The 24,319-nt window shown below is 46.2% G+C and overlaps 1 protein-coding gene across 1 annotated transcript; it reads right to left on the bottom strand.

The window, feature by feature from the left end:
* Window positions 1–383: 383 nt before the first annotated feature.
* Window positions 384–22,599, bottom strand: PSKH2 (protein serine kinase H2). Its single transcript, XM_038745648.1, has 4 exons — window positions 22,574–22,599; window positions 19,459–19,845; window positions 14,307–14,973; window positions 384–764 (listed from the first exon to the last, which is right to left on the bottom strand). The coding sequence occupies exons 1-4, from the start codon at window positions 22,597–22,599 to the stop codon at window positions 510–512; spliced, it is 1,335 nt and encodes a 444-aa protein (XP_038601576.1). The 3' UTR covers window positions 384–509.
* Window positions 22,600–24,319: the final 1,720 nt, after the last annotated feature.

Genomic DNA, 24,319 nt, shown 5'->3' with positions numbered 1-24,319 from the left:
TCAAATAGGCCATGCTGCTTTCTTAACCATAACTGAACATAACGTTGACTTTTTCAGACAAGGGCATACCCAACATTTTTGACTATCCAAACATTTATTTATAAAACTTTTCATTTATAAAACTACCCTTGGTCCAGATAACTCACATTTGTCCCATCAATGTTCACCTATAGACATATCTGTCAGAAAAATTATAGATGCAGAAAATAAAGAGTTAATATTTTACCAAACTATAATCCAGATTTTTTAAATGCCTACAATATTATAGGAAAAAGTAAGATATTTGGGAAAGTCCATAAATCCTTTGAGGCCACTAAAGCCTCATTTAATAACCTTAGGTAGCAAATGACGAATAACTTAGAGGCCTGGAAGTAGTTAATCCTGCTTTCCCAAAAACGTGGTTTTCATCTAGACCAAGGCTGCACACTGGGAAAACACGCCTTGATGGGTAGCCTGGATTCCCATGAGAAAAGTCGAGGATAAATCTCTCCTTTTGAATTTTCCTTCCCTCAGGTGGGTCTTGACCTGTTTGAATTACAAGACTCAGAAGACGGTGCTGACTTCAAGCTCCGAGAACGGATGGGTGTCCTGTGCATTAAGTTCTGGGATATGGACCGGTGAAGGTTCTTCATAGAAGATGTAGTCGCTGTGGCCAAGACCCAAGGGTGGTTCAGGGCCTGTCCTGCTGACATGCGAAAAGTGGAATCCACGTTTAGCAACTGGTCTATAAAGTCTTTTGCCAAGTTTGAAACATTTGGCCAGGGCTGAGAAGACAAAAGGGGAAAGAAATCAGAGCTAGTAGTTATTTGGTTCTATAGATTATTGCCCCTTCAGTAAGAAACTGATGCAAGAATAAACATTTTGTAGGGTCCTCAACTAAAAGAATGTTTGATTTCTCTAATTGGTTCATTTCAATGGGGAGGTTCTCTACTGATCACAAAGAATTCCCATTGTCTTCAACCAGTTAAATTACAACTGGGATTCAGAATGTGGAAGGGTTTTGACAGTTCAGTTAGCCTGCTCAGCTCTTTGGCATTATAGGCCTGATTGGCTATGACTACAGTATTTTAAAATTAATTCAAGCGCAAATCAGCTGTGAATATCTAACTGGATGTATTATCAATCATGCGTGCTACCTAAAAGCAGATGAAAAAAGTTGCAATTTTGGCTCCACCCACTGTGCCTGAAAAAAAAAAACCAGTCTATTTTTCTAGTGTGTCTAGCACAGCTCCTCTATCTTTTGAAGGTATATCAGTGAAGCAATACATTTTCTTAGAATAAAAATGAAAAAGCCATCCCCTCTTCTCCCTTCCCCAATCCCACAGTGAACAGAGGAAGCATTGGGAAAAAGTTTGGGTTTTTATAATGTATTCTATTCAATGAGCAGCTCATCAACAGGCAAGGAAAATAAAACACAAAACAATGAGGCTTTTGTAGCCAAAGGGCTTCTCATCCTTTTTGCTTCTATACAAATAATTACTGAGACATCAGGGCAGCTTTCTCCACAACAGCCAAATGACCTAGTTTATAAAAACCTGTAAGCTCTTCCTTCTAAACTGTAAGCTCCTTGTAGGCAGGGAAAGTGCCTACCAACTTTGTTATATTGTACTCTCCCAAGTGCTTAGGACAGTGCTCTGCACATAGTAAGTGCTCAATTAATATGATTGATTGATGTATTTATGTAACTCTTCAGGATTCCACTTCCCCTCCATCAATGGGAGAAGTGATGTTGGTGTGATTGTAAAATTTCATGAAATCGACAACCAAAAGGAACTTTCCATAGGTTGCCCTGGGTACTGACAAAGTGGAAAGTCAATCAATCAATCACATTAACTGTGACCTTACTGTGTGCAGAGCACTGTACTAAGCGCTTGGGAGAGTACAATATAACAGAGTCTCTAGGCACATTCCCTGCCTATGGCAAGTTTACAGTCTAATGGGGGAGACAGACATTAATATAAATAAATTAATAAAATTATTGATAGTGAATTCAATTCAATCATATTTATTGAACACTTACTGTGTGCACAGCATGGCACTAAGAGCTTGGGGGAGTACAATACAACAATAAACAGACACATACCCTGACCACAACAAGCTTACAGTCTAGAGGGGGGCAGACAGACATCAATTCAATTAATAAATTACATATAAGTACATCAGTGCTATAAGAAGTGGGCAAGGTGCTGGAGTGTTTTAAAGTCTATGGTGGGGACTTTTTGTTTGATGTGGAGATAGATGGGCAACCACTGGAGGTTTTTGAGGAGCAGGATGACATGTCCTGAACACTTTTGTTGAAAAATGATCCAGGCAGCAGAGTAATGTATGAACTGGAGTGGGGAGAGACGGGAGCCTGGGCGGTCAGCAAGAAGGGTGATGCAGTAATCCAGGCAGGATAGGATGAGTGATTGTATTAATGTGGTAGCAGTTTGGATGGAGAGGAAAGGGTAGATTTTATTAATGTTGTGAAGGTGGGACTGACAGGATTTAGTGAAGGATTGAATATATGTGTTGAATGAAAGAGAGGAGTCAAGTATAATGTCAAAGTTACAGGCTTGTGAAACAGGAAGGATTGTGGTGCCATCTAGAGTGATGGGAAAGTCAGGGGGAGGACAGGGTTCAGGTTGGTAAGTAAGGAGTTCTGTTTTGGATATGTTAAGTTTGTGGTGATGGGAGGACAACCAAGTAGATATCTTGAAGGCAAGAGGAAATGTGAGACCAGACAGAGGGAGAGAGGTCAGCATTGGAGATGTAGATTTGGGTATTATCTACATAGAGGTGCTAGTTGAAGCCATTGAAGCAAATGAGTTCTCCAAGGAAATGGGTGTAGATGAAAAATAGAAGGGGACCCAGAACTGAATCTTGAGTGATCCCCACAGTTAAAAGGTGGAAGGCAGAAGAGAAATCTGTGAAGGAGGCTAAGAATGAATGGCCAGAGAGATGAGGAGAACCAGGAGAGGACAGAATCAATGAAGCCAAGATTGGATTCATTCATTCATTCATTCAATCGTATTTATTGAGTGCTTACTGTGTGCAGAGCACTGTACTAAGTGCTTGGGAAGTCCAAGTTGGCAACATATAGAGATGGTCCCTACCCAACAGCAGGCTCACAGTCTAGAAGGGGGAGACAGACAACAAAACAACACATATTAACAAAATAAAATACATAGAATAGTAAATATGTACAAGTAAAATAGAGTTAGAAATCTGTACAGACATATGTACAGGTGCTGTGGGGAGGGGAAGGAGGTAGGGTGGGGGGATGGGGGGGGAGAAGAAGGAGGGGGCTCAGTCTGGGAAGGCCTCCTGGAGGAGGTAAGCTCTCAGTAGGGCTTTGAAGGGAGGAAGAGAGCTAGCTTGGTGGATATGCGGAGGGAGGGCATTCCAGGCCAGGGGAAGGACATGGGCCAGGGGTTCGACGGCGGGACAGGCGAGAACAAGGCACAGTGAGGAGGTTAGTGGCCTCCTCACATTGGATAATGTTTCCAGGTGAAGGGGATGGTCCACAATGGTAAAGGCAGCTCCTTATCCTTTCACCCTAACCCTGTTCTCCCCCTGACTTTCCCATCACTGTAGACAGCACCACCATCCTTCCTGTTTCACAAGCCCGCAATCTTGGCATTATCCTTGACTCCTCTCTCTCATTCAACCTACATACTCAATCATCCTGTTGGTCCCACCTTCACAACATAAATAAAGTCTGTCCTTTCCTGTCCATCCAAACTGCTACCCCATTAATACAATCACTAATACTATTCTGCTTGGATTACTGCACCAAATTCCTTGCTGACCTCCCAGTCTCCTGTCTCTTCTCACTCCAGTCCATACTTCATTCTGGTGCCCAGATCATTTTTCTATAAAAATGTTCAGGACATGTCACCCCACTCCTCAAAAAACTCCAATCATTGCCCATCCACCTCCATATCAAACACAGACTCGTCACCATTGGCTTTTAACCTCACCTCGCTACTCTCCTACAACCCAGCATACACACTTGGCTCTTCTAATGTTAACCTACTCACTGTACCTTGATTTTGTCTATCTTGCCACCGACTCCTAGCCCATGTCCTGCCTTTGACCTGGAATGCCCTCCCTCCTCAAATCTGACATACAATTACTCTCCCCCACTTCAAAGCCTTACTGAAGGCACATCTCCTATAAGAGGCCTTCCCAGACAAAGTCCCCCTTTCCTCTTCTCCCACACCCTTTGGCGTCACCCTGACTTGCTCCCTTTTCTCTTCCCCTCACCCCAGTCCCACAGCATGTATGTACATATCCAAAATTTATTTATTTGTATTGATGTCTGTCTGCCCCCCTCTAGGCTGTAAACTCATTGTGGGCAGGGAATGTGTCTGTTTTATTGCACTCTCCCAAGTGCTTAGTACAGTGTTCTGCACACAATAAGTGCTCTATAAATATGACTGACTGACTGAATGAATGAATGAATGAAAGGCAGCTCAGAGGATGAGGAGGATTAGGATGGAGTAAAGGCCATTGGATATGCTATGGGACTGAGAGAAGATTGAACGAAGTGTACAAATCCTAGCCCCAAAGCAATATAGAAGGAAATGGGAGAAGAGGAAATGAGGAACTGGTCAGGGAAGGCCTGTTGGAGGAGAGGTGGTTTTAATAAAGCTGGGGCCTCTCCTACTAGATGGGTCACTTGGAAAAGGTGTCTGCACCAACACGTTGATTGTTAGATTCTCTTTAACCTTCCTCCCCAGACTTTTGACTGCCAGGGGCTTGGAACACCTGGGCCTTGTTTCCAACCCTCAGAAGGCTTGCAGTGATCCCTCTGGTGTTGAATTTTTTTTGGAGTGGAACTGGCTCCTTTGAGTCCCCTTGGAAGCCCAACCAGCCCTCCAGTTTCTTCTTATGAGTGGTAGCACCCTCTGCCACAGAGATACCCTTCTATCTACTTACATGGAACTGCACTTTATAATTGAGCTACGCAAAGTTCACTTGTCCTTTTGTCTATGCTGAATTTAAGGTTAATTAAAATGATTATTGGTATTTTTGCTGACTTCTGTGGCTGTGCCTCCGGGGTGGCAGCCAGGGGAACTTGCTGCAGTTTGGACTACCCACGGGAGCTGCTCCTTGCCCAGGCCAGCTGTGGTCTTGGAAGAGCCCTGCATTGGCTGGTTTCTAATCCCCTTAGGAGTTGAGGGAGGAAAGGAGTGTTCCTGCCACAAACCTAAAGCACTGTTATACAGCTTAATGAATTTAGGAACTGGAAAAGGGTATTGTATACTTAACATGAAAAACAAATTTCTTGAAGAATTGGTTTATTTACTCAGAACCCAGCAATTGAGGATGTTCCTGGATCCATCTCTTCTCTCACTTTCCCTTGTTCTTTGCTTCTCCTAAATTACCCTTTTAATTGTGCCTGTTTCTGGCTCACCCATCTCGGATCCATTGCTCAAAGCCATTACAGCTGCACAAAACTCCCTCCTGCCTCAAGTCCACCAAATCCCATCCCTTCCCATCCCATCTTCAAAGCCCTACTAAAGTCAGCTCCTCTAAATGGCCTTCCTTGAACAATGCCTCTTCTTTTATGCCAAACCATCAGATACCTTAGCATTCCTGGGTATGTCAGTATACTCATTTTTCTTTTAGGCATTTAATCTTCGGTTCTTATTTGTATCAACGCTCTGACTCTTTTATGTTTTTGCATTGTGTGCCTACTTATCCCCCTCCCAGGGTTGCACCTAGACAGTTTCCAGTACTCTACTAGTCTCGGCTACGAGTGGGAGAGTCAAGCAGAGGCATACCCATTCCATTCCTAGATTGGCCAGTGGCTAGCGAGTGGAAGGCAAACTGCTGCAAGTCTAAACTCACCCGTGCTGGGCAGCAGCAGCAGGGGAGAGAGAGTCGTGGGTGGAGACTCAAGTTTACTGCGCGAAGGAGGCAATGGTAAGCCACTTCCATATTTTTATCAAGAAAACTCTATGGATACATTACCAACATGATTGCAGATGGAGAACTGGGCATTCTGGGAGAGATGTGTCCATGGTGTCACTATGTGTCGGAAACGACTTGATGGCATAAGACAAGACAAGCCTACTTATCTTACCAATAGACTTTAAACTTCTTGAGGGCAGAGACCATGGCTTACTTCTATTGTGCATTGCAGGGCCCCGTATAGTTTACTGCACCAAGTGGTCAGTAAATGCTTCTACTACTACTACGACTACAGCCTAGAGAAGGGCTTCAATCAAGGTAGCTATTTTTGATGATGAGGAGGAGGAGGAGGTTGGAAAGAGATAGGAGGCTGAGAGGAAGGACGTTTTAGAACTAAAGAAGAAATCCTAAGAAGGAGGGCATGTGATTGGGGTTCTCAGACTTCCAGATCAGCAGCCTTAGTTATAAATAATAATAATGATAATAATAACAGTTAAGCGCTTACTACGTGCCTAGCACTGTACTAAGTGCTGAGGTATGTACATGATAATCATGTCCCACATGGGGCTCACAGTCTAACTAGGAGGGAGAAGAGGTATTGACTCCCCATTTTGCAAATGAAGGAACTTAGGCACAAAAAAGTGACTTGTCCAAAGTCACGCAGCAGGCAAGTGGCGGAGCCAGGATTAGAACCCAGATTCTTTCCATTAGGACATACTGCTTTTCAGAAAGAACCAAAACTAAGTTATTTTTCAACTCAAAGACATTAATAAGATCCCAAGAACTGGATGAGGGCATTAAGAATCTAAGTTTGAATCAATGAATTGATCCATCAATCATATTTATTGAGAGCTTACTGTGTACAGAACACTGTACTAAACACAGCATTATACTGAATAAATTTTGTAGATTTTCTTTGCACTTGAAGCTCAAGTCTGTGGGAAACTTGGGACAAACATGGATTGATCACACTTTACAGTCCCCTACTGATCAGGCTTGGGTGATGGACAGTAAGCTGTCAGGCTAGTGGATGAGGGAGAGAGAGAAAGATTGGAGCCCAGGCCAGCCAGTGGGAGGGAGATAGGTCTGGACAAGTGGTGGGAAATGGAAGAGGAGGAGGAGGAGGAGGACAAAGTGTGTATGATATGGCAGGAGGGAAGGCCCCAGAAGAGTTTGGGAAAGCTGAATATTCTCAGTGCCCACCAGCTGGTTCTCAGCAATGACGAACTGGTAAGGTGGGGCACGGGGGGGTGAGGCTGCCATGAGACAGATGTGGAGGGGTGGCCTGGGATGGGTGGAGGTGTCTGCAGAAGGGGAATTAGATTGTTCTGTCCTCAAAACTGTGCAGTACAAACAGCTCAGGAGAACTTCCAAGACATGACCTCACAAGCCCTGCAAATTGGCCTGCTTTCTCCAGAGCCTCCCTATCCTACAGTAGACATGAGGGTGAGCTTTTTGAAACCTCCCAGCCGATGTTCAAATTTTTCTTCCTCTATGGTATATAGAACATATGGTCTAGTGGATAGAGCATGGGCCTGGGAGTCAAAAGGACCTGGGTTCTAATCCCATCTCTGCCACTTGTCTGCTGTGTGACCTTAGGCAAGTCACTTCACTTCTCTGTGCCTCAGTTACCTCATCTGTAAAATAGGGATTAAGTGCTTAGTACAGTGCTCTGCACACAGTAAGCACTCAGTAAATACAATTGAATGAATGAATGAATGAATGACTATGTCCAACCTGATTTGCTCATATCCACCCCAGGGCTTAGAACAGTTTCTGGCACATAATAAGTGCTAACTAATACCATAAAAAAGTGACAATTTGCCACAGTGCACCTGATCTATCTCCACTCCTTCACCTCAGCCATCTACATCGAGATCTCTTTGTTTTTGTTTCACTGAGTCTCTGAACCCTCTGTTCCATTCATTTTGCTTGTGATTACCCAACTCCAAATCATTGAATCACATCAATTCATCCCCTACCCTATCCTTAGATTTTTATCATCATCATCATCAATCGTATTTATTGAGCACTTACTATGTGCAGAGCACTGTACTAAGCGCTTGGGAAGTACAAATTGGCAACATATAGAGACAGTCCCTACCCAACAGTGGGCTCACAGTCTAAAAGGGGGAGACAGAGAACAAAACCAAACATACTAACAAAGTACAACAAATAGAATAGATATGTACAAGTAAAATAAATAAATAGAGTAATAAATATGTACAAACATATATACATATATACAAGTGCTGTGGGGAAGGGAAGGAGGTAAGATGGGAGGATGGAGAGGGAGACGAGGGGGAGAGGAAGGAAGGGGCTCAGTCTGGGAAGGCCTCCTGGAGGAGGTGAGCTCTCAGTAGGGCCTTGAAGTGAGGAAGAGAGCTAGCTTGGCAGATGGGCAGAGGGAGGGCATTCCAGGCCCGGGGGATGACGTGGGCCGGGGGTTGATGGCGGGACAGGCGAGAATGAGGTACGGCGAGGAGATTAGCAGCGGAGGAGTGGAGGGGGTGGGCTGGGCTGTAGAAGGAGAGAAGGGAGGTGAGGTAGGAGGGGGCGAGGTGATGGAGAGCCTTGAAGCCCAGGGTGAGGAGTTTCAGCCTGATGCGCAGATTGATTGGTAGCCACTGGAGAGTTTTGAGGAGGGGAGTAATATGCCCAGAGCGTTTCTGGACAAAGATAATCCGGGCAGCAGCATGAAGTATGGATTGAAGTGGAGAGAGACACGAGGATGGGAGATCAGAGAGAAGGCTGATACAGTAGTCCAGATGGGATAGGATGAGAGCTTGAATGAGCAAGGTAGCGGTATGGATGGAGAGGAAAGGGCGGATCTTGGCAATGTTGCGGAGCTGAGACCGGCGGGTTTTTGGTGACGGCTTGGATGTGAGGAGTGAATGAGAGAGCAGAGTCGAGGATGACACCAAGGTTGCGGGCTTGTGAGACGGGAAGGATGGTAGTGCCATCAACAGAGATGGGAAAGTCAGGGAGAGGGCAAGGTTTGGGAGGGAAGACAAGGAGTTCAGTCTTCGACATGTTGAGCTTTAGGTGGCGGGCAGACATCCAGATGGAGATGTCCTGAAGGCAGAAGGAGATGCGAGCCTGGAGAGAGGGGGAGAGAGCAGGGGCAGAGATGTAGATCTGGGTGTCATCAGCGTAGAGATGATAGTTGAAGCCGTGGGAGCGAATGAGGTCACCAAGGGAGTGCGTGTAGATCGAGAACAGAAGGGGACCAAGCACTGAACCTTGGGGAACCCCCACAGTAAGAGGGTGGGAGGGGGAGGAGAAGCCTGCAAAAGAGACTGAGAAAGAACGACCGGAGAGGTAAGAGGAGAACCAGGAGAGGACGGAGTCTGTGAAGCCAAGGTCAGATAGCGTGTTGAGGAGAAGGGGGTGGTCCACAGTGTCGAAGGCAGCTGAGAGGTCGAGGAGGATTAGGACAGAGTATGAGCCGTTGGATTTGGCAAGCAGGAGGTCATTGGTGACCTTTGAGAGGGCAGTTTCCATGGAATGTAGGGGATGGAAGCCAGACTGGAGGGGGTCGAGGATAGAGTTGTTGTTATCAACCTAGGCGAAAGTCCTGGGATAGACATTATCCAGTTTTGCAGAATGTGCAGTGGCAGGCATCTAGGTAATTAACTCTCAATTCAATGCCCTTAATAATAATAATAATAATTGTATTTGTTAAGCACTTATGTGCCAAGCACTGTTCTAGGCACTGGGGTAGACACAAGGTAATCAGGTTGTCCCATGTGAGGCTCATAGTCTTAATCCCCATGTTACAGATAAGGTAACTAAGGCACAGAGAAGTTAAGTGACTTGCACAAAGTCACACAGCTGATAAGTGGAGGAGCCAGGATTAGAACCCATGACCTCTGACTCCCAAACCCATGCTCTTTCCATTAATCCACCCTGCTCCTTATTAATTAGAGTATTTTCATTTTATCATATGTGCCAGGGAAAGAGCCAGTATTTTGGAGGCGGAAGAGTTCTTAGCTTCCGTTTGATGGCTTTGTCTTTGGGCTTGGTCCCTAGCTGCAACTTTATGGGAGACTCCTGCTGGAGAAGACCTTCCAACAATTGTCTTCATATTTATATACTTTGAATTTAAATTTTTTTAAAATATTTTATTTTGTAATTAAATAACATCAAAGAGATGCAAGACTCCATGATCTGCTCTCCAGCATACACAAGGATAAAATGAAAGCACTAATCCTCTTAAATACAGACTAGGCAAAATCACCTTGCGGGTGACAAGTCATTCTAGAAATGACTTAAGGAGGAGCATTTTCCCCCTTTATTATATCTAGATTAAAATGTGAGGGCAGATCACCCCTAACAATAGCTAAGGATAGACAATGAGCTAGTGCCACTGGCATTTTTGCTAAAACATTAGCTCGTGCCTCTGTTGTAAATAGGAACAGTCAGTCAGGGCAGATGGTGTGGTAGCCCTAAGGGTCCCAGCTCTGCAACCTTTCCCAGTAGGATGAAGGAACAGAGCAGCCTCCCTGTAGATGAAGTCCTCAATGGCTGAGGATGGCCCTTACCAGAAAAATGAGTCTTACATGGTTCAAAAGCCTCCGGAATTTGTGTTCAGGAATGCACAAGCATTTTGGAAGCTTTTGGAAACTTCTGATAATAATAATAATTATGGTATTTGTTAAGCACTTACTATGTTCAAGGCATTGTACTAAGCTCTGGGTTGGGGCATGGAAAGAGCATGGGCTTTGGAGTCAGAGGTCATGGGTTCAAATCCCGGCTCTGCCAATTGTCCGCTGTGTGACTTTGGGCAAGGTACTTAACTTCTCTGTGCCTCAGTTACCTCATCTGTAAAATGGGGATTAAGACTGTGAGTGCCCCGTGGGACAACCTGATCACCTGATAACCTCCCCAGCACTTAGAACAGTGCTTTGCACATAGTAAGTGCTTAATAAATGCCATTATTATTATTATTATTATTCAAGAAAATCAACTTGGACAGAGTCCCTGTCCCTTGTGGGGCTCACAGCCTCAATCCCCATTTTACAGGTGAGGTAACTGCGGCACAAAGGAAGTGAAATGACTTGCCCAAGGTCACACAGCAGATGAGTGGCATAGCCAGGATTAGAACCCAGGTCCTTCTGACTCCCAGGCCTGTGCTCTATCCATTTCCCCATTGTGATGCATGTACTATGGCCCCCCACAAGGTCTACAGGCAGAGGATCACTTTCACTGGTTTAGGGGCCTACATTATTTTATTTTAGAACCCTTGCAATTTGAACTGGGTAAACCTCGGTGTCCCATCCCCTTCTCTCTTTCCCCTCCTCCCTGGCAGTTGTCAGCTTTCCACACCCAGGACTCACTCACCCCCTCCCCCTTCTGAATGTTTGATCAATTCCTCCCATACTGCACCATACTTTATATTATTGTCTGTCTCCTCCTCTAGACAATAAGGTCATTGTGGGAAGGGAACAGGTCTACCAACTCTGTTTTACTATACTTTCTCAACCACTTAGTACAGTGTTCTACACATGGTAAATGTTCAATAAATATGATTTATTGATTGCAGCTGCCCCCCCACCCTCCACCCCAAGAACATACTCTAATGCCCCTGCAGATCTCACCACCTGGAGTCCCTCCCTCCACTGTCTTTCCTGCTTCCAGTCAAGAGGCAGGTGGATTGCAGGTGGTGGGAGGAAACAGCATGAAAAGCAACACAGTCTAGTGGATAGAGCATAGGCCTGGGTGTCAGAGAACCTGGGTTCTAATCCCAGCACTACCACAGGTCTGCTGTGTGACCTTGTGCAAATCACTTCACTTCTCTGTACCTCAGTTCCCTCATCTGTAAAATGGGGATTAAGGCTGTGAGCCCCATGTGGGATATAGACTGCATCCAACCTGATTAGCTTGTATCTATGCCAGTGCCTAGTACAGTGCCTGGCACATAGCAAGTGTTTAACAAGTGCCACTAAAACTTTTTTTTTTAAAAAAAGGGTTAGGAAGGACAAGGTGGGGGCTGCTTCTTAGTCAAATTCAATAAAGCTGAAATTCTGCTTTGAATTTGAAAAGAAATGATTTTTGCCTCTCTGATGAGAGACCCCCTACCACTCCCAAATATTCCAACACCAGTGAAGAGATGGCTCAGAATGTTGTCCTGAAGCCCACAAGGATCAGTCCACATTCATTCATTCATTCAATTGCATTTATTCAGCGCTTACTGTGCGCAGAGCACCGTACTAAGTTCTAGGAAAGTTTAATGCAGTAATAAAGAGAGACAATCCCTGCCCACAACGGGCTCACAGTCGGGGGGTGGGTGGGCCGGGAGACAGAGACATCAATACAAGTAAGCAGGCATCAAAAAAAGAAATATGTTCCTGAGGCTCAGGATTTCAGCTCATGCAAGACTCTATGCCAACTTTACTTCGTGGACTGGAAAAGTTTCATATCAAACTACAAAGCAGAGCTGGTTGTGGGATCTGGACCCACACAGAAAGTCCAATTACCTTCTCCAGAAGTTTTATTGCCATCCCCTATGAGTTTTATGCAAATGACAGTGCAAGGTTCTCCTCCATAAGATCCTGGAATGCAATCACCTGGAAAGCATCACCATAGAGGTAATATTCATTACAGCACAACTTTGCTGGGTGGGACACCTGAGTATAATGGTTAACAACAAAATTCCCCAAGCAGCTATTCTATAGTGTACTGAAAAGGGGCATACCAATCTATCAATAGTATTTATTGATGCGTACAGTTTGTAGATCTCCAGCACTTAGAAGAGTATAATACAGTTAATATAACTAATCCCTACCTTCAAGGTTTTGGCAATCTAGCAGATGCAGGAGGTCAGAACAAAGGTTTTAAAGACAGTGAAACACAGGGCAAAGTACTAGCTGAACACTTGCTACTGGTAAACTTACTCTCCCAAGCACTTAGTACAGTCATTAGACATGATTGCACCTAGAAACAATGTGAAGGGAGAAGGAAAGTTTTAAATGTTCTTTTCCAAATTTCAGATGCCAAAAATTTTGAATAATTTGGGTCCAGAAAGTTGCTTGGCTATTTTCATATCCTAATAAAAAAGTCAATTGGTTAGATTGTCAGATATATATTGAAAGTCTGCTTTTCTCCAAACAGTAAGAGGAAGCAAAGAGTTAAAAAAAATACAGTTTAATGGTTTGGTCTTTCCTGATCAGCAGTAACCTAGGAGAGGAGTTCATTCAAATCAGTAAAATGCAGTCCATCTTTTGCAATTTATTATGGGAGTGGGGTTTTATTCATTCACAGGAGTGGCTTCTACTTAAAACTTTGAGATTGATGAAGTCCTAAACATTTCTCATCACATCATTTGTTTTCTATATCATTCTTATTTCTGTCTTTTTTCACAGTGTCTTTATGAAAGAAACTACATTCCTCCCCCACAGGTGAATACTTGATATTTACCTCAGATTTCCAGAGAGAAGGGCTAATTAGAAAGCCACACTGCAATGGTGTTCTTGATCTGAGATTCAGATAAGATTAAAAAGATCAGTTTCCTCTAAATTAATTTGCAAGTGATAGGGCCAAATTTTTTCCCAAATGCAATGCCATTTGAATAGTTCACTTATTTTGGGATCAAAGAATCATCAATTAACAATCCTTTCAAATCGGAGGGTTAAAAAAGTAAGGAAGTTCCTAGAGAGGCTGAAAATCTCACTGCCACTGCGATAACAATGCTGTACTAAAGAGCTAGAGAAGGGAGGTCTGCAATCACTCAGAAAGTAGAAAATCTCTCACCAAACTCTTAGGAATCATGCTGAGGATACTGCTGTATATGCTTGCATATCCAGCTGTTCTGGGCTGCATGTGGTGACAAACAAATTAATTGCTTTGAAAGAAATAACAGCTACACTTCAAAGGCCATCCTGAAATCACATCTCCTCCAAATGGCCTTCCCCGACTAAGCCCTCATTTCCTCTATCCGTCTGGCTGGATAGAGGAAAGGCGTGGCTGGGTATACCTTAAGCACTTTGATATTCACTCCAGCCCCACAGCACTTATGTACATATCCTTATACTCTACGATTTCCCCAGTTTTCACCCCCTGCTAGATTGTAAACTCCTTGAGGGGAGGGATCACATCTACCATCTCTATGATGGTGTACTTTTCCAAGCACTTCATACCAGTGCTCTGCTCTCAGTAAGTGCTCAATAAATACCATTGAATAATTGACTGCTGACTGTATGACTCTAGACTGTAAGCTCTATAGACTGTAAGCTCACTGTGGGCAGGTGCCTTTTATTGTTATATTGTACTTTCCCAAGTGCTTAGTACAGTGCTCTGCACACAGTAAACACTCAATAAATGTGATTGAAATGAATTAACTGAGTGATCAACCTGGTCAAATATTTCTTCTCAAAAAATTTCACAAGATCCGAATTGTTACTTACATCTCCGGTGTAGCTGTATTTGCCCTTCAGAATCTTTCTATAAAGCCTTGAGTGATTTTCATCTTCAAAAGGCAACATGCCACTCAGTAAAATATAAGTAATTACCCCAAGAGCCCACATGTCCACAGCGCTGGTGTAAGGGTTCCTTAGCACAATCTCAGGTGCCATGTACTCTGGAGTCCCACAAAGAGTGGTCATGAACCAGTCGCTACTCACGTTGCCAGAACTAGCCAACCCAAAATCCGTGATCAAAATCTTGGACTCCGCCCCCGGGTGATAGTACAGGAGATTTTCAGGCTTCAGGTCCCGATGAGTTATCCGTAAACTGTGCAAGTACCTTATTCCATCAGCAACCATCTGGAGAACTCGGGTAGCATCCTGTTCTGTGAAAGACCCTTGGGCGATGACTCGGTCAAATAGTTCTCCTCCGGTAGCCAACTCCATCACTAAGTATACACGATCCCGGATCTCGAAGACCTCTATCAGCTGAACGATGTTGCGGTGGCTGACCCTCCTGAGGACACTCAATTCAGATGTGCACACTTCTCTGCCTTCCTTTCTGCTGGTTTCAATCAGTTTTATGGCAAAAGGCTGCTTGGTAGCCTTCTGTTCCACTCTCATAACCCTGCTGTAGCTACCCCTTCCAATGACAGCCTTGATGTCATATCTAAGAAGAAAAATACATCTGTGATAAATATAATCTAAATAAAAGGCACTGTTAATCACTAAGCAATTTTTATGGTATTTGTATGGTATGGTATTTATTTACTCTGTGCCAGACACTGTATTAAGCACTGGGGTAGACACAAGTTAATCAGGTTGGACACAGTCCCTGTCCCACACGGGGCTCACAGTCTTAATCCCCATTTGACAGGTGAGGTAACTGAGGTGCAGAAGTGAAGTGACTTGCCTAAGGTCACACAGTGGACAAGTAGCAGAGTTGGGATTGGAACCTAGGTTCTCTGACTCCCGGGCCTGTGCTCTATTCACTAGAGCACACAGTTTCTCATTAGCAAATAATACAAGTGTTCTAGAAAATAAAATGACAGATCAAGTGGTTTGAAAGCACATTATGGCTAAGAGGAGAATGAGCAACTGGAAATTTAGAGCCTGTTCCTGTCAGAGAGGTGTCCCAGATGTGCTAGGTGACCTTGTAAAAGTCAGCAAGGGCCTGAATTCTTAGGAAAATAGAATGTGGCAGTGCTAACACTCTCTTTGAATTACTAAACCAATAGAATGATGCAGTAGTATAGGAATTCCATCTCGAAGTTGTAGGTTTGTGTTTTATAGCAACGTAAAGCTTTTTTATTTTCTAGTTTTCCCTTTTTACCTCCTTACTTATTCTTTAGTTTTCTACTGCTTACTGAAAAAATGATGATGGGTACATTTTCCCATTCTTCTCTCCTTGTCTCTTTTCTCACCTATCCACGTTGGTTTTTAATCACATGGACGGTCAGTGAGGGCCTGCTGGCAGTTGTGGGAATTTTAACTTCTACCACTTTGCAGCCTGCCCATATGATTTTTTTCACTCAATCTAATGGAGATAAAAAGCATTCTGGAAATACTAATTTAAAACGCTGCTCTCAGACTGTAAGACAGATCCATTTGTTATCTCAATCATCATTCTTTGGCAAATTAACCATTTGAAAAAAAACAAATTTTGATGCTGTTTTAAACATTGGTAAGCTGCTTTAATACTCAAATTATTTGAGGGAGAATGGGTCAAGGAGATTAAGAACTGGCAGAAGACTTAAGCCCAGATAAAAGCAGCAAATGAGACAGGCCCAGACGGGATGAGGAGATGCCAAGCAGAGCAGTTGCCACCCCAATACCCTCCAGGCCTTAAATGGTTGAACAGCTGTGGACTGTGAGCCTGTCGGGTAGGGACCGTTTCTATATGTTGCCAACTTGTACTTCCCAAGCGCTTAGTACAGTGCTCTCCACACAGTAAGTGCTCAATAAATACGATTGACTGATTGACTGAACAGCAGCCATGAACCCTGGCTTGCCCTGGAAAGAGCAATGCCAGGGTCTTTCTCCCATCAAATAAAGACAGCAGCTCCCCCATACAGTAACCAAACAATAGTGCATGTCCTTTGTTGTTGTCTTATGTGGTAGAGTTGTGTCCAACCCATAGCGATGCCACAGACACATCTCTCCCAGAACTCCCCACTTCCATCTGCAATTGTTCTGGTAGTATATCCATAGAGTTTTCTTGGTAAAAATATGGAAGTGGTTTACTATTGCCTCCTTCTGTGCAGTAAATGAGTCTCTGCCCTCAACTCTCTCCTGTGCCTCTGCTGCCCAACACAGGTGAGTTTTGAATTGTAGCAGATTGCCTGCCACTCACTAGAAGCAGCATGGCTCAGTGGAAAGAGCCCGGGCTTTGGAGTCAGACATCATGGGTTCAAATCCTGGCTCCGCCACTTGTCAGCTGTGTGACTTTGGGCAAGTCACTTAACTTCTCCGTGTCTCAGTTCCCTCATCTGTAAAATGGGGATTAACTGTGAGCCTCCTATGGGACAACCTGATCACCTTGTAACCTCCCTAGAACTTAGAACAGTGCTTTGCACATAGTAAGCGCTTAATATATGGCATCATCATCATCACTAGCCACTGGCCAAGCTAAGAATAGAATGGGTATGCCTCTCCTCGACTCTCCCTCCCATAGTCAAGACTGGTAGAGTACTGGAAACTCTCCAGATGTGACCCTGAGAGGGGAGTATTTCCTTTAGCCACCCCAAAAGCGCTGAGCTTGAGATTCCACCCAAGTTCCCAACAGGTGCCTTGACTGGAGAGTACTGAGTCTAAGACAGAGCCCTAAGGTAACAGAGGAGTAGTTGAATGGAGCTCCCCAGCTCCCTCTTATCCACCCCCACCCCACTCGGGAGGTGGCACTTGTGTGGGTCTAGAATTGTTTCTCTCTGCTAAACCACAGTGTGGGACACAAAAGGGAAATCCCAAACATCCCAGACCAAAGGGAAACTAACCTATCAAGCGCTTAGTATAGTGCTCTGCACACAGTAAGAGCTCAATAAATACGAATGAATGAATGAATGAATGAATGAATAATCACACCTTGAAGGAGATCCCACAGCCAAAGGGCACTCCCACTCGGACTTCCTTGCCGTTCAAAGCATTTTCCGAGCCTGCCCTAAATCCCTCCTTCTGAGGTTCAGTCCAACTAACCCACCCCTCACTACGTTTACGTTCATATCGTCAAACGCGGTTGCTTCCTTTACCGGTATTTTCTTTTGCAGTCTGTCTCCCCAGCTAGTCTGGAACCTCCTTGTGGGCAGGGGAAGTGTCTACCAACTCTGTTGCACTCCATTCTCGGAAGCGCTTAGTACAGAGCTCTGCACGCAGTATGAGCTCGATCAGTGGACTGTCTGGTGAACCCCAGGCATTTCTCCCATGTTTGTTTTACAGCACTGGTCCGGGTTCTGGGACCTGGGCGGGTTTTGCAGCCCCATCGCCCCCACCCCCCACCCCCGTGGTGCTGCTCCGAGCCCTTCCGGGCTGCCTGTCTGCTTGTCTGTCTGTGGGTCCGTCCCCAGCCCCCCTCTCCATCCGCATCCCCCTCGGCATCCCCATCAATAGTAACACTAATGATGGTATTTGTTAAACGCTTACTATGTGCCAGGCACCGTACTAAGCACTGGGGTGGGTACAAGCAAATAATAATAATAACAGCATTTGTTAAGCGCTTACTATGTGCCAAGCACTGTTCAAAGCACTGGGGAGGATACAAGGTCATCAGGTTGTCCCACATGGGGCTCACAGTTTTAACCCCCATTTTACAGATGAGGGAACTGAGGCACAGAGAAGTGAAGTGACTTAGAAGTGAAGTGAGGGGATTAGAACCCATGACCTCTGACTCCCAAGCCCGGGCTCTTTCCACTGAGCCACGCTGCTTCAGGTTGATAAGGTAATCAGGTTGGACCCAATCCCTATCTCATGTGGGGCTCACAGTCTCAATCCCTATTTTACAGATGAGGGAACTGAGGCACAGAGAAGTGACTTGCCCAAGATCACACAACAGGCAAGTTGTGGAATTGGATTTGGAACCCACGTCCTCTGACTTCCAGGCCAGTGCGCTATCCACTACGCCATGCTTCTTCTCATATCCCCCTCCGCATGCCCCTCTGCAACCTCCTCTACATCCCCCCCGCATCCCCCTGTGCACCTCCATCAGCATCCCGCCTCCATCCCCCTCCGCATCCCCATCCACATCCGCCTCCACATCCCCCTGCATCCCATTCCGTCATCCCCCCGCACCCCCTCTGCACCCCCATCAGCATCCCCCTCTCCAGCCCTCTCCGCATCCCTACCTGCATCCCCCTCCGCATCCCCCTCCGCATCCCCCTCCACATCCCCATCCACATACCCCTCCACATCCCCCTGCATCCCACTCCGCCATCCCCCCTCTGCACACCCTCTGTACCCCAATCCTCCCATCCGCCTCAGCATCCCCTCTGCACCCCAGTCCATCCCCCTCAGCATCCCCCGTCCATCCCCCTTAGCATCCCCCCTCCATCCCCCTCAGCATCCCCCCTCCATCCCGCTCAGCATCCCCCCAGCATTCCCCTCAGCATCCCCCTCCATTCCCCTCAGCATCCCCCTCTGCAACCTCCTCAACATCCCCTCGCATCCCCCTCTGCACCCAGATCAGCACCCCCCCCCCCCCCCTCAGCATCCCCCCGCACTCCCCTCAGCATCCCCCTCCGCATTTCCCTCTGCACCGCCATCAGCACCCCCTTTTGCACGCCCCTCAGCATCCCCCTCTCTATCCCCCTCCGCATCCCTATCCGCATACCCCTCCACATCCCCCTGCACCCCACTCTCCCATCCCCCCCTCTGCACCCCCCTCTGCACCCCCCAGCACCCCCCCTCAGCACCCCCGTACCCCATTCAGCACCCCCATCAGCATCTCCCTCAGCATCCCCCTCTTCACCCCCCTCTGCGTCCCCCTCCGCAACCTCATCAGCATCCCCCTCCGCACCCCTCCTCTGCATTTTCCTCTGCACTCCCATCAGCATCCCCCTCTCCATCACCATCAACATCCCCCTTTGCACCCCCATCAGCACCCCCCCTCGGCAACCCCTCGGCACCCCCCTCGGCCTGCCCCGGGGCGAGCTGGAGCGGGCGGTACCTGGCGGTGACCCGGCGGTCGAAGTGTGCTTGGCACCTGGCCGCCTGCTCCGTCCTGGCCTCTTCCTCCCGGGCCTTGTCCGGCGCCCCCCGGCCGAGCCGCCCCCCGCCCCCCGGGACCTCCCCCAGGCCCACGGGCTCCGGGGACACTTTGCGGCTGGCCCCACAGCCCATCCCCCGCCCCCGAGGACCCCGGGGAACCCGGCCACCCCTGCCTGATGTGCCCGGCCGCAGCGGAGGGCAGAGCGCGCTGGAGGCGGCCGGCGGGGTGCCGGGGTCTCCAGGGTACCCGGGGTCACCTGCCCCGAGCTGTGGGGCCGCCCCGCCCCCGACCACCCCTCCCGCCCGCAGCCCCCGGGGCAGGGACACCCTGACACCCTGGAGAAGCCTGGAGGGCCTCGAGACCCTGGCGACCCCCGAGCAATAAGAACAATAATAATAATAATAGCATTTGTTAAGCGCTTACTATAGGCCGAGCACTGTTCTAAGCGCTGGGATAGATACAAGGTAATCAGGTTATCCCACTTGGGGCTCACAGTCTTTTTCACCATTTTACAAATGAGGGAACTGAGGCACACAGAATTCAAGTGACTTGCCCAAAGTTACACAGCTGACAAGTGGCAGAGATGGGATTAGAACCCATGACCTCTGACTCCCAAGCCCGGGCTCTTTCCACTAAGCCACGCTGCTTCTCTTGCTGCTTCTCAGCAAGGGTGATGAGGCTTTCCAGGGAGGCTGGGCTTTCTCAGACGGCTCTGGCAGCTCAATCCATCAATCCATCTATCAATCCAACGTATTTATCTAGCACTTACTGTGTGCAGAGCACTGTACTGTCTCTGTTGCCGAATTGTACTTTCCAAGCGCTTAGTATAGAGCTCTGCACACAGTAAGCACTCAGTAAATAGAATTGAATGAATGAATGTACTAAGTGCTTGGGACAGCACAACTATAACAGAGTTGATACACACATTCTCTGCCCACAGTGAGTTTACAGCCTAGAGGGGGAGACAGCCATTAATATAATTAAGTAAATTAAGAATCTGTTCAGGAGTGCTGTGGGGCTGAGGGAGTGTTGAATAAAGGGGTCAAATCCAAGTTTTAGGGCATAATCACAGAAGAGAATGGGAGAAGAGGAAAAGAGGGAAGGCCTCTTGGAGGAGAAGTGTTTTTAATAAGTCTTTGATGGTGGGGAGAGGAATGATTGTCTGTTGGAGGTGATGAGAGAAGGCATTCCAAGCCAGAGGCAGGATGTGGAAGAGAGGTCAGTGGCGAGATAGATGAGCTCATGGTATAGTGAGTAGGTTGGCATTAGAGAGGAGTGTGCTGGCTGGGTTGTAGTAGGAGTAGCGAGGTGAATTAAGAGGGGGCAAAATGATGCAGGGCTTTAAAGCTGATGGTAAGGAGTTTCTGTTTGATGCAGAGGTGGATGGACAACCTCTGGAGGTTCTTGAGGAGTGGAGAACTGAACGTTCGTCTAGAAAAATGATCCCGCCAGCAGAGTGAAGAATGGACTATAGTGGGCAGAGACAGGAGGCAGGGAGGTCCGCAAGGAAGCTGATACAGTAATCAAGGCCGGGTAGGATAAGTGTTGGATTGAGTGGTAGCATTTTGGATGGAGAAGAAAGGACAAATTTTAGCAATGTGGTGAAGGTTGAACCAGTAGAGTTTAGTTACAGATTTAATATGTGGGTTGAATGAGATAAATGAGCCAAGGATAATGCCAAGTTTACGGGGTTGTGGGACAGGAAGGATGGTGGTACTGTCTACAGTGATGGAAAGGTCTCGGGTTGGACAGGTTTGGGTGGAAAGATAAGGAATTCCGTTTTGGACATGCTAAGTTTGAGCTGTTTGCAGGACAACATAGTAGAGATGAAATGTGGGAAATGTGAAAATGCAGACAGCATAAGACAAGACAACAGAGAGGGAGGGAGGTCAGGGCTGGAGGTGGAGATTTGGGAATGATGATGATGGTATTTGTTAAGCGCTTACTATGCATGTTCCAAGCACTGTTCTAAGGGCTGAGGTAGATACAAGGTAATTAAGCTGTCCCACGTGGGGCTCAGAGTCTGAATCCCCATTTTACAGATGAGGTAACTGAGGCACAAAGAAGTTAAAGTGACTTTCCCAAAGTCACACAACTGATAAGTGGTGGAGCTGAGATTAGAACCCATGACTTCTGACTCCCAAACCGGGGCTCTTTCCACTAAGCCACGCTGCTTCTTATAGAGACGGTAGTTGAAGCCACGGGAGCGAATGAGTTCTCCAAGGAAGTGAGTGTAGAAGGAGACCCCAAAATGAGCCTTGAAGGATTGCCACTATCAGAGGGTGGGAGGCAGAGGAAGAGTTCATCCTGGGAGGGAGATCCCAGGGTGCCTTGGGAGTCTGCAGGGAAATCCCCCTGAGATCAGGCCCCCTCAGAAACCTTTGGGAGGTACATTGGCATGGTTCCTGAAGCCTAGGAAAGTGGGTTTGATTGTAGCCCCACCCTCCAACCTGCCTCATCTCTCCCTACCCTGGCCCTCGGTTGGGGTACTTACTGCAAAGAGGAAATCACCTAGACTTTGGAGTGCCGACTCAGGAAGAGCCCAGAATCCTAAAAATCTGGAACTCCCTAGCCAGACTGCCTGTCTGGGCCAGAGCCTTGAAGTCCTGCATCTGCTGGATCTATCTGGTCAAGTTAAGGACAAGATAAGCCCATGGCTCATCCTCAGAGTCCTGTCCAGCTTCAGGGTTGGACCAGAGGGTGAGAAGAGGCTTCAGTGTTGTCTTGGATTCCAGCAGGTCTCTGGAGCTAATCTGATCTGTGTGGCTTAGTGGATAGAGCATGGGCCTGGAAGTCATAAGGATCCGGGTTCTAATCCCAGCTCCATCACATGTCTACTTTGTGACCTTGGTGAAGTCACTTAATTTCTCTGGACCTCAGTTACCTCATCTGTAAAATGGGGATTAAGACCATGAGCCCCATTTAGTGCTGGGACTGTGTCCAACCTGATTATCTTGTAGCTAACCCAGCATTTAGAATAGTTCTTGGCAAATAGTAAGCGCTTAACAAGTACCATAATTATTATTATTATCTGCACCCTAGCCTGCCAGAAAGGGGTTAAAAATTACATCACCAATTTGGCTTCACTTCTAGCGGCATCCTGCTCCAGGGCAGGATAGCTATTGGTTTTGCCCCACAGTGCCAGTTCTATCAGAGCAATGGCTTCCCATTTCTACTTCCCAAGCGCTTAGTACAGTGCTCTGCAAACAGTAAGCACTCAATAAATACGATTGATTGATTGATTGATTCCCTTGCCCAGTTGGAGCTGGCACCCCAGACAGAAATGAGAAAAAAATGGCCTAGGAGCAGGGAGATAATGCTGATCCTGATTCTAGTTCTGATTTTCCAGTGCCTATTTTTTTTCAGTAAAATGGCTCATCAAACCTAGAGAGTGTTACTCCCCAGCAGAGATGGCAGGAAACAATTCCTTAACCAGAAAAACTAGCTAAAGAACCAGACTCCCATTCCTGTCGAGTCAGTTTCCATACTGCTGGCCACTAATGAAGTGGGAAAGTTGATGGTTAGTGTTATAGGCTAAGAAGCAGCATGGCTCAGTGGAAAGAGCCTGGGCTTTGGAGTCCAAGGTCATGGGTTCGAATCCATGCTCCACCACGTGTCTGCTGTGTGACCGTGGGCAAGTCACTTCACTTCTCAGGGCCTCAGTGACCTCGTCCGTCAAATGGGGATGATGACTGTGAGCCCCACGCGGGACAACCTGATCACCTTGTATCCCACCCAGCACTTAGAACAGTGCTTTGCACATAGTAAGCGCTTAACAAATGCCATCATCATCATCATCATTATCATCATAGGTTCTTGCCTTCACTACAAATCATCAGCCTTTGCAAAACACCGTGACACCTGTCAGTATGTGGAATGAGGATCAAGATTTGGTAATTGTGAAAGGAATTCTACAATTGTGAATCACTATATGTTTTCAAAATAAGTAACCAACTATGAACAAAAGGGTAAATTTGATGTAGCTAAAGCTAGGATTTAGCTTCATTTTGGATTACTTTTTCTTAAAGCAACGGGAATTTCTTCAAATTATAAAGTCCTCCTTCTGGGCCTGGTTTTCTTCAAAATAATCTCACCCCTGAAATATTCATTTGGAAACAAAGGTTTTATCCAGTTTCTTTTCAGTAAGGTGTAGAATTAGTGTTTGCAATGACAAGTAGCCTCTCTGCCAAACCCTGGGAGTTGTGGAAGTAGCATCCCAGGAATCTTCCATGTGATTTCCTCCAGTAAACAAAGAATAATGAACCAGCTCTTTGTGGAATAAGAATGGTATAAACATTCATTACTCAGTTTTGGCAGACTCTTTTCTGAGTCAAGTCTTTCTCTGAGATAAAGGTGCTGAGACAAATCAGGATTAAGTTTCCAGAGATTCACGGGAAATATATATTGACAGATATTTATAAAATGCTAGTGTTTATATGATAGAATCCTAAAGCAAACTAATGCTCCCTTCTAACGAGTTTGTTCTTGAAGAGGATCTCTCATTACTGTGGGAAAACCAGTGGTAAATATTCATATTTTGCAGCCAAGTAAGAAGTCATTCATTCATTCAATCCTTCAGTTGTATTTATTGAGCATTTACTGTGTGCGGAGTACTGCACTAAGAGCTTGGGAGAGTACAATATAAAAATAAACAGACACATTCCCTGCTCACAACGAGCTTACAGTCTAGAAGGGGAAACAGACATTAATATAAATAAATAAATTACGGATATGTACATAAGTGCTGTGGGGCTGGGCTGGGGGGATGAATAAAGGGAGCAAGTCAAGGTGATGCAGAGGAAGTGGGAGGAGAGGAAAG

This window comes from Tachyglossus aculeatus, chromosome 4, assembly GCF_015852505.1.
Source record: "Tachyglossus aculeatus isolate mTacAcu1 chromosome 4, mTacAcu1.pri, whole genome shotgun sequence".
In the NCBI taxonomy this organism is placed as follows: Eukaryota; Metazoa; Chordata; class Mammalia; order Monotremata; family Tachyglossidae; genus Tachyglossus; species Tachyglossus aculeatus.
This window is presented reverse-complemented; position numbering and strand designations above follow the sequence as displayed.

Coding starts and splice junctions, on each gene's coding strand:
- PSKH2 (XM_038745648.1), bottom strand. CDS start 22,599: ATGCCGCTAGAAGTGAAGCCAAATTG. Junction 19,846..22,573: donor CTAGAAGTGAAGCCAAATTG/GTGATGTAATTT, acceptor GAGGCCCTCCAG/GCTTCTCCAGGGTGTCAGGG. Junction 14,974..19,458: donor GACCGCCGGGTCACCGCCAG/GTACCGCCCGCT, acceptor TTTTCTTCTTAG/ATATGACATCAAGGCTGTCA.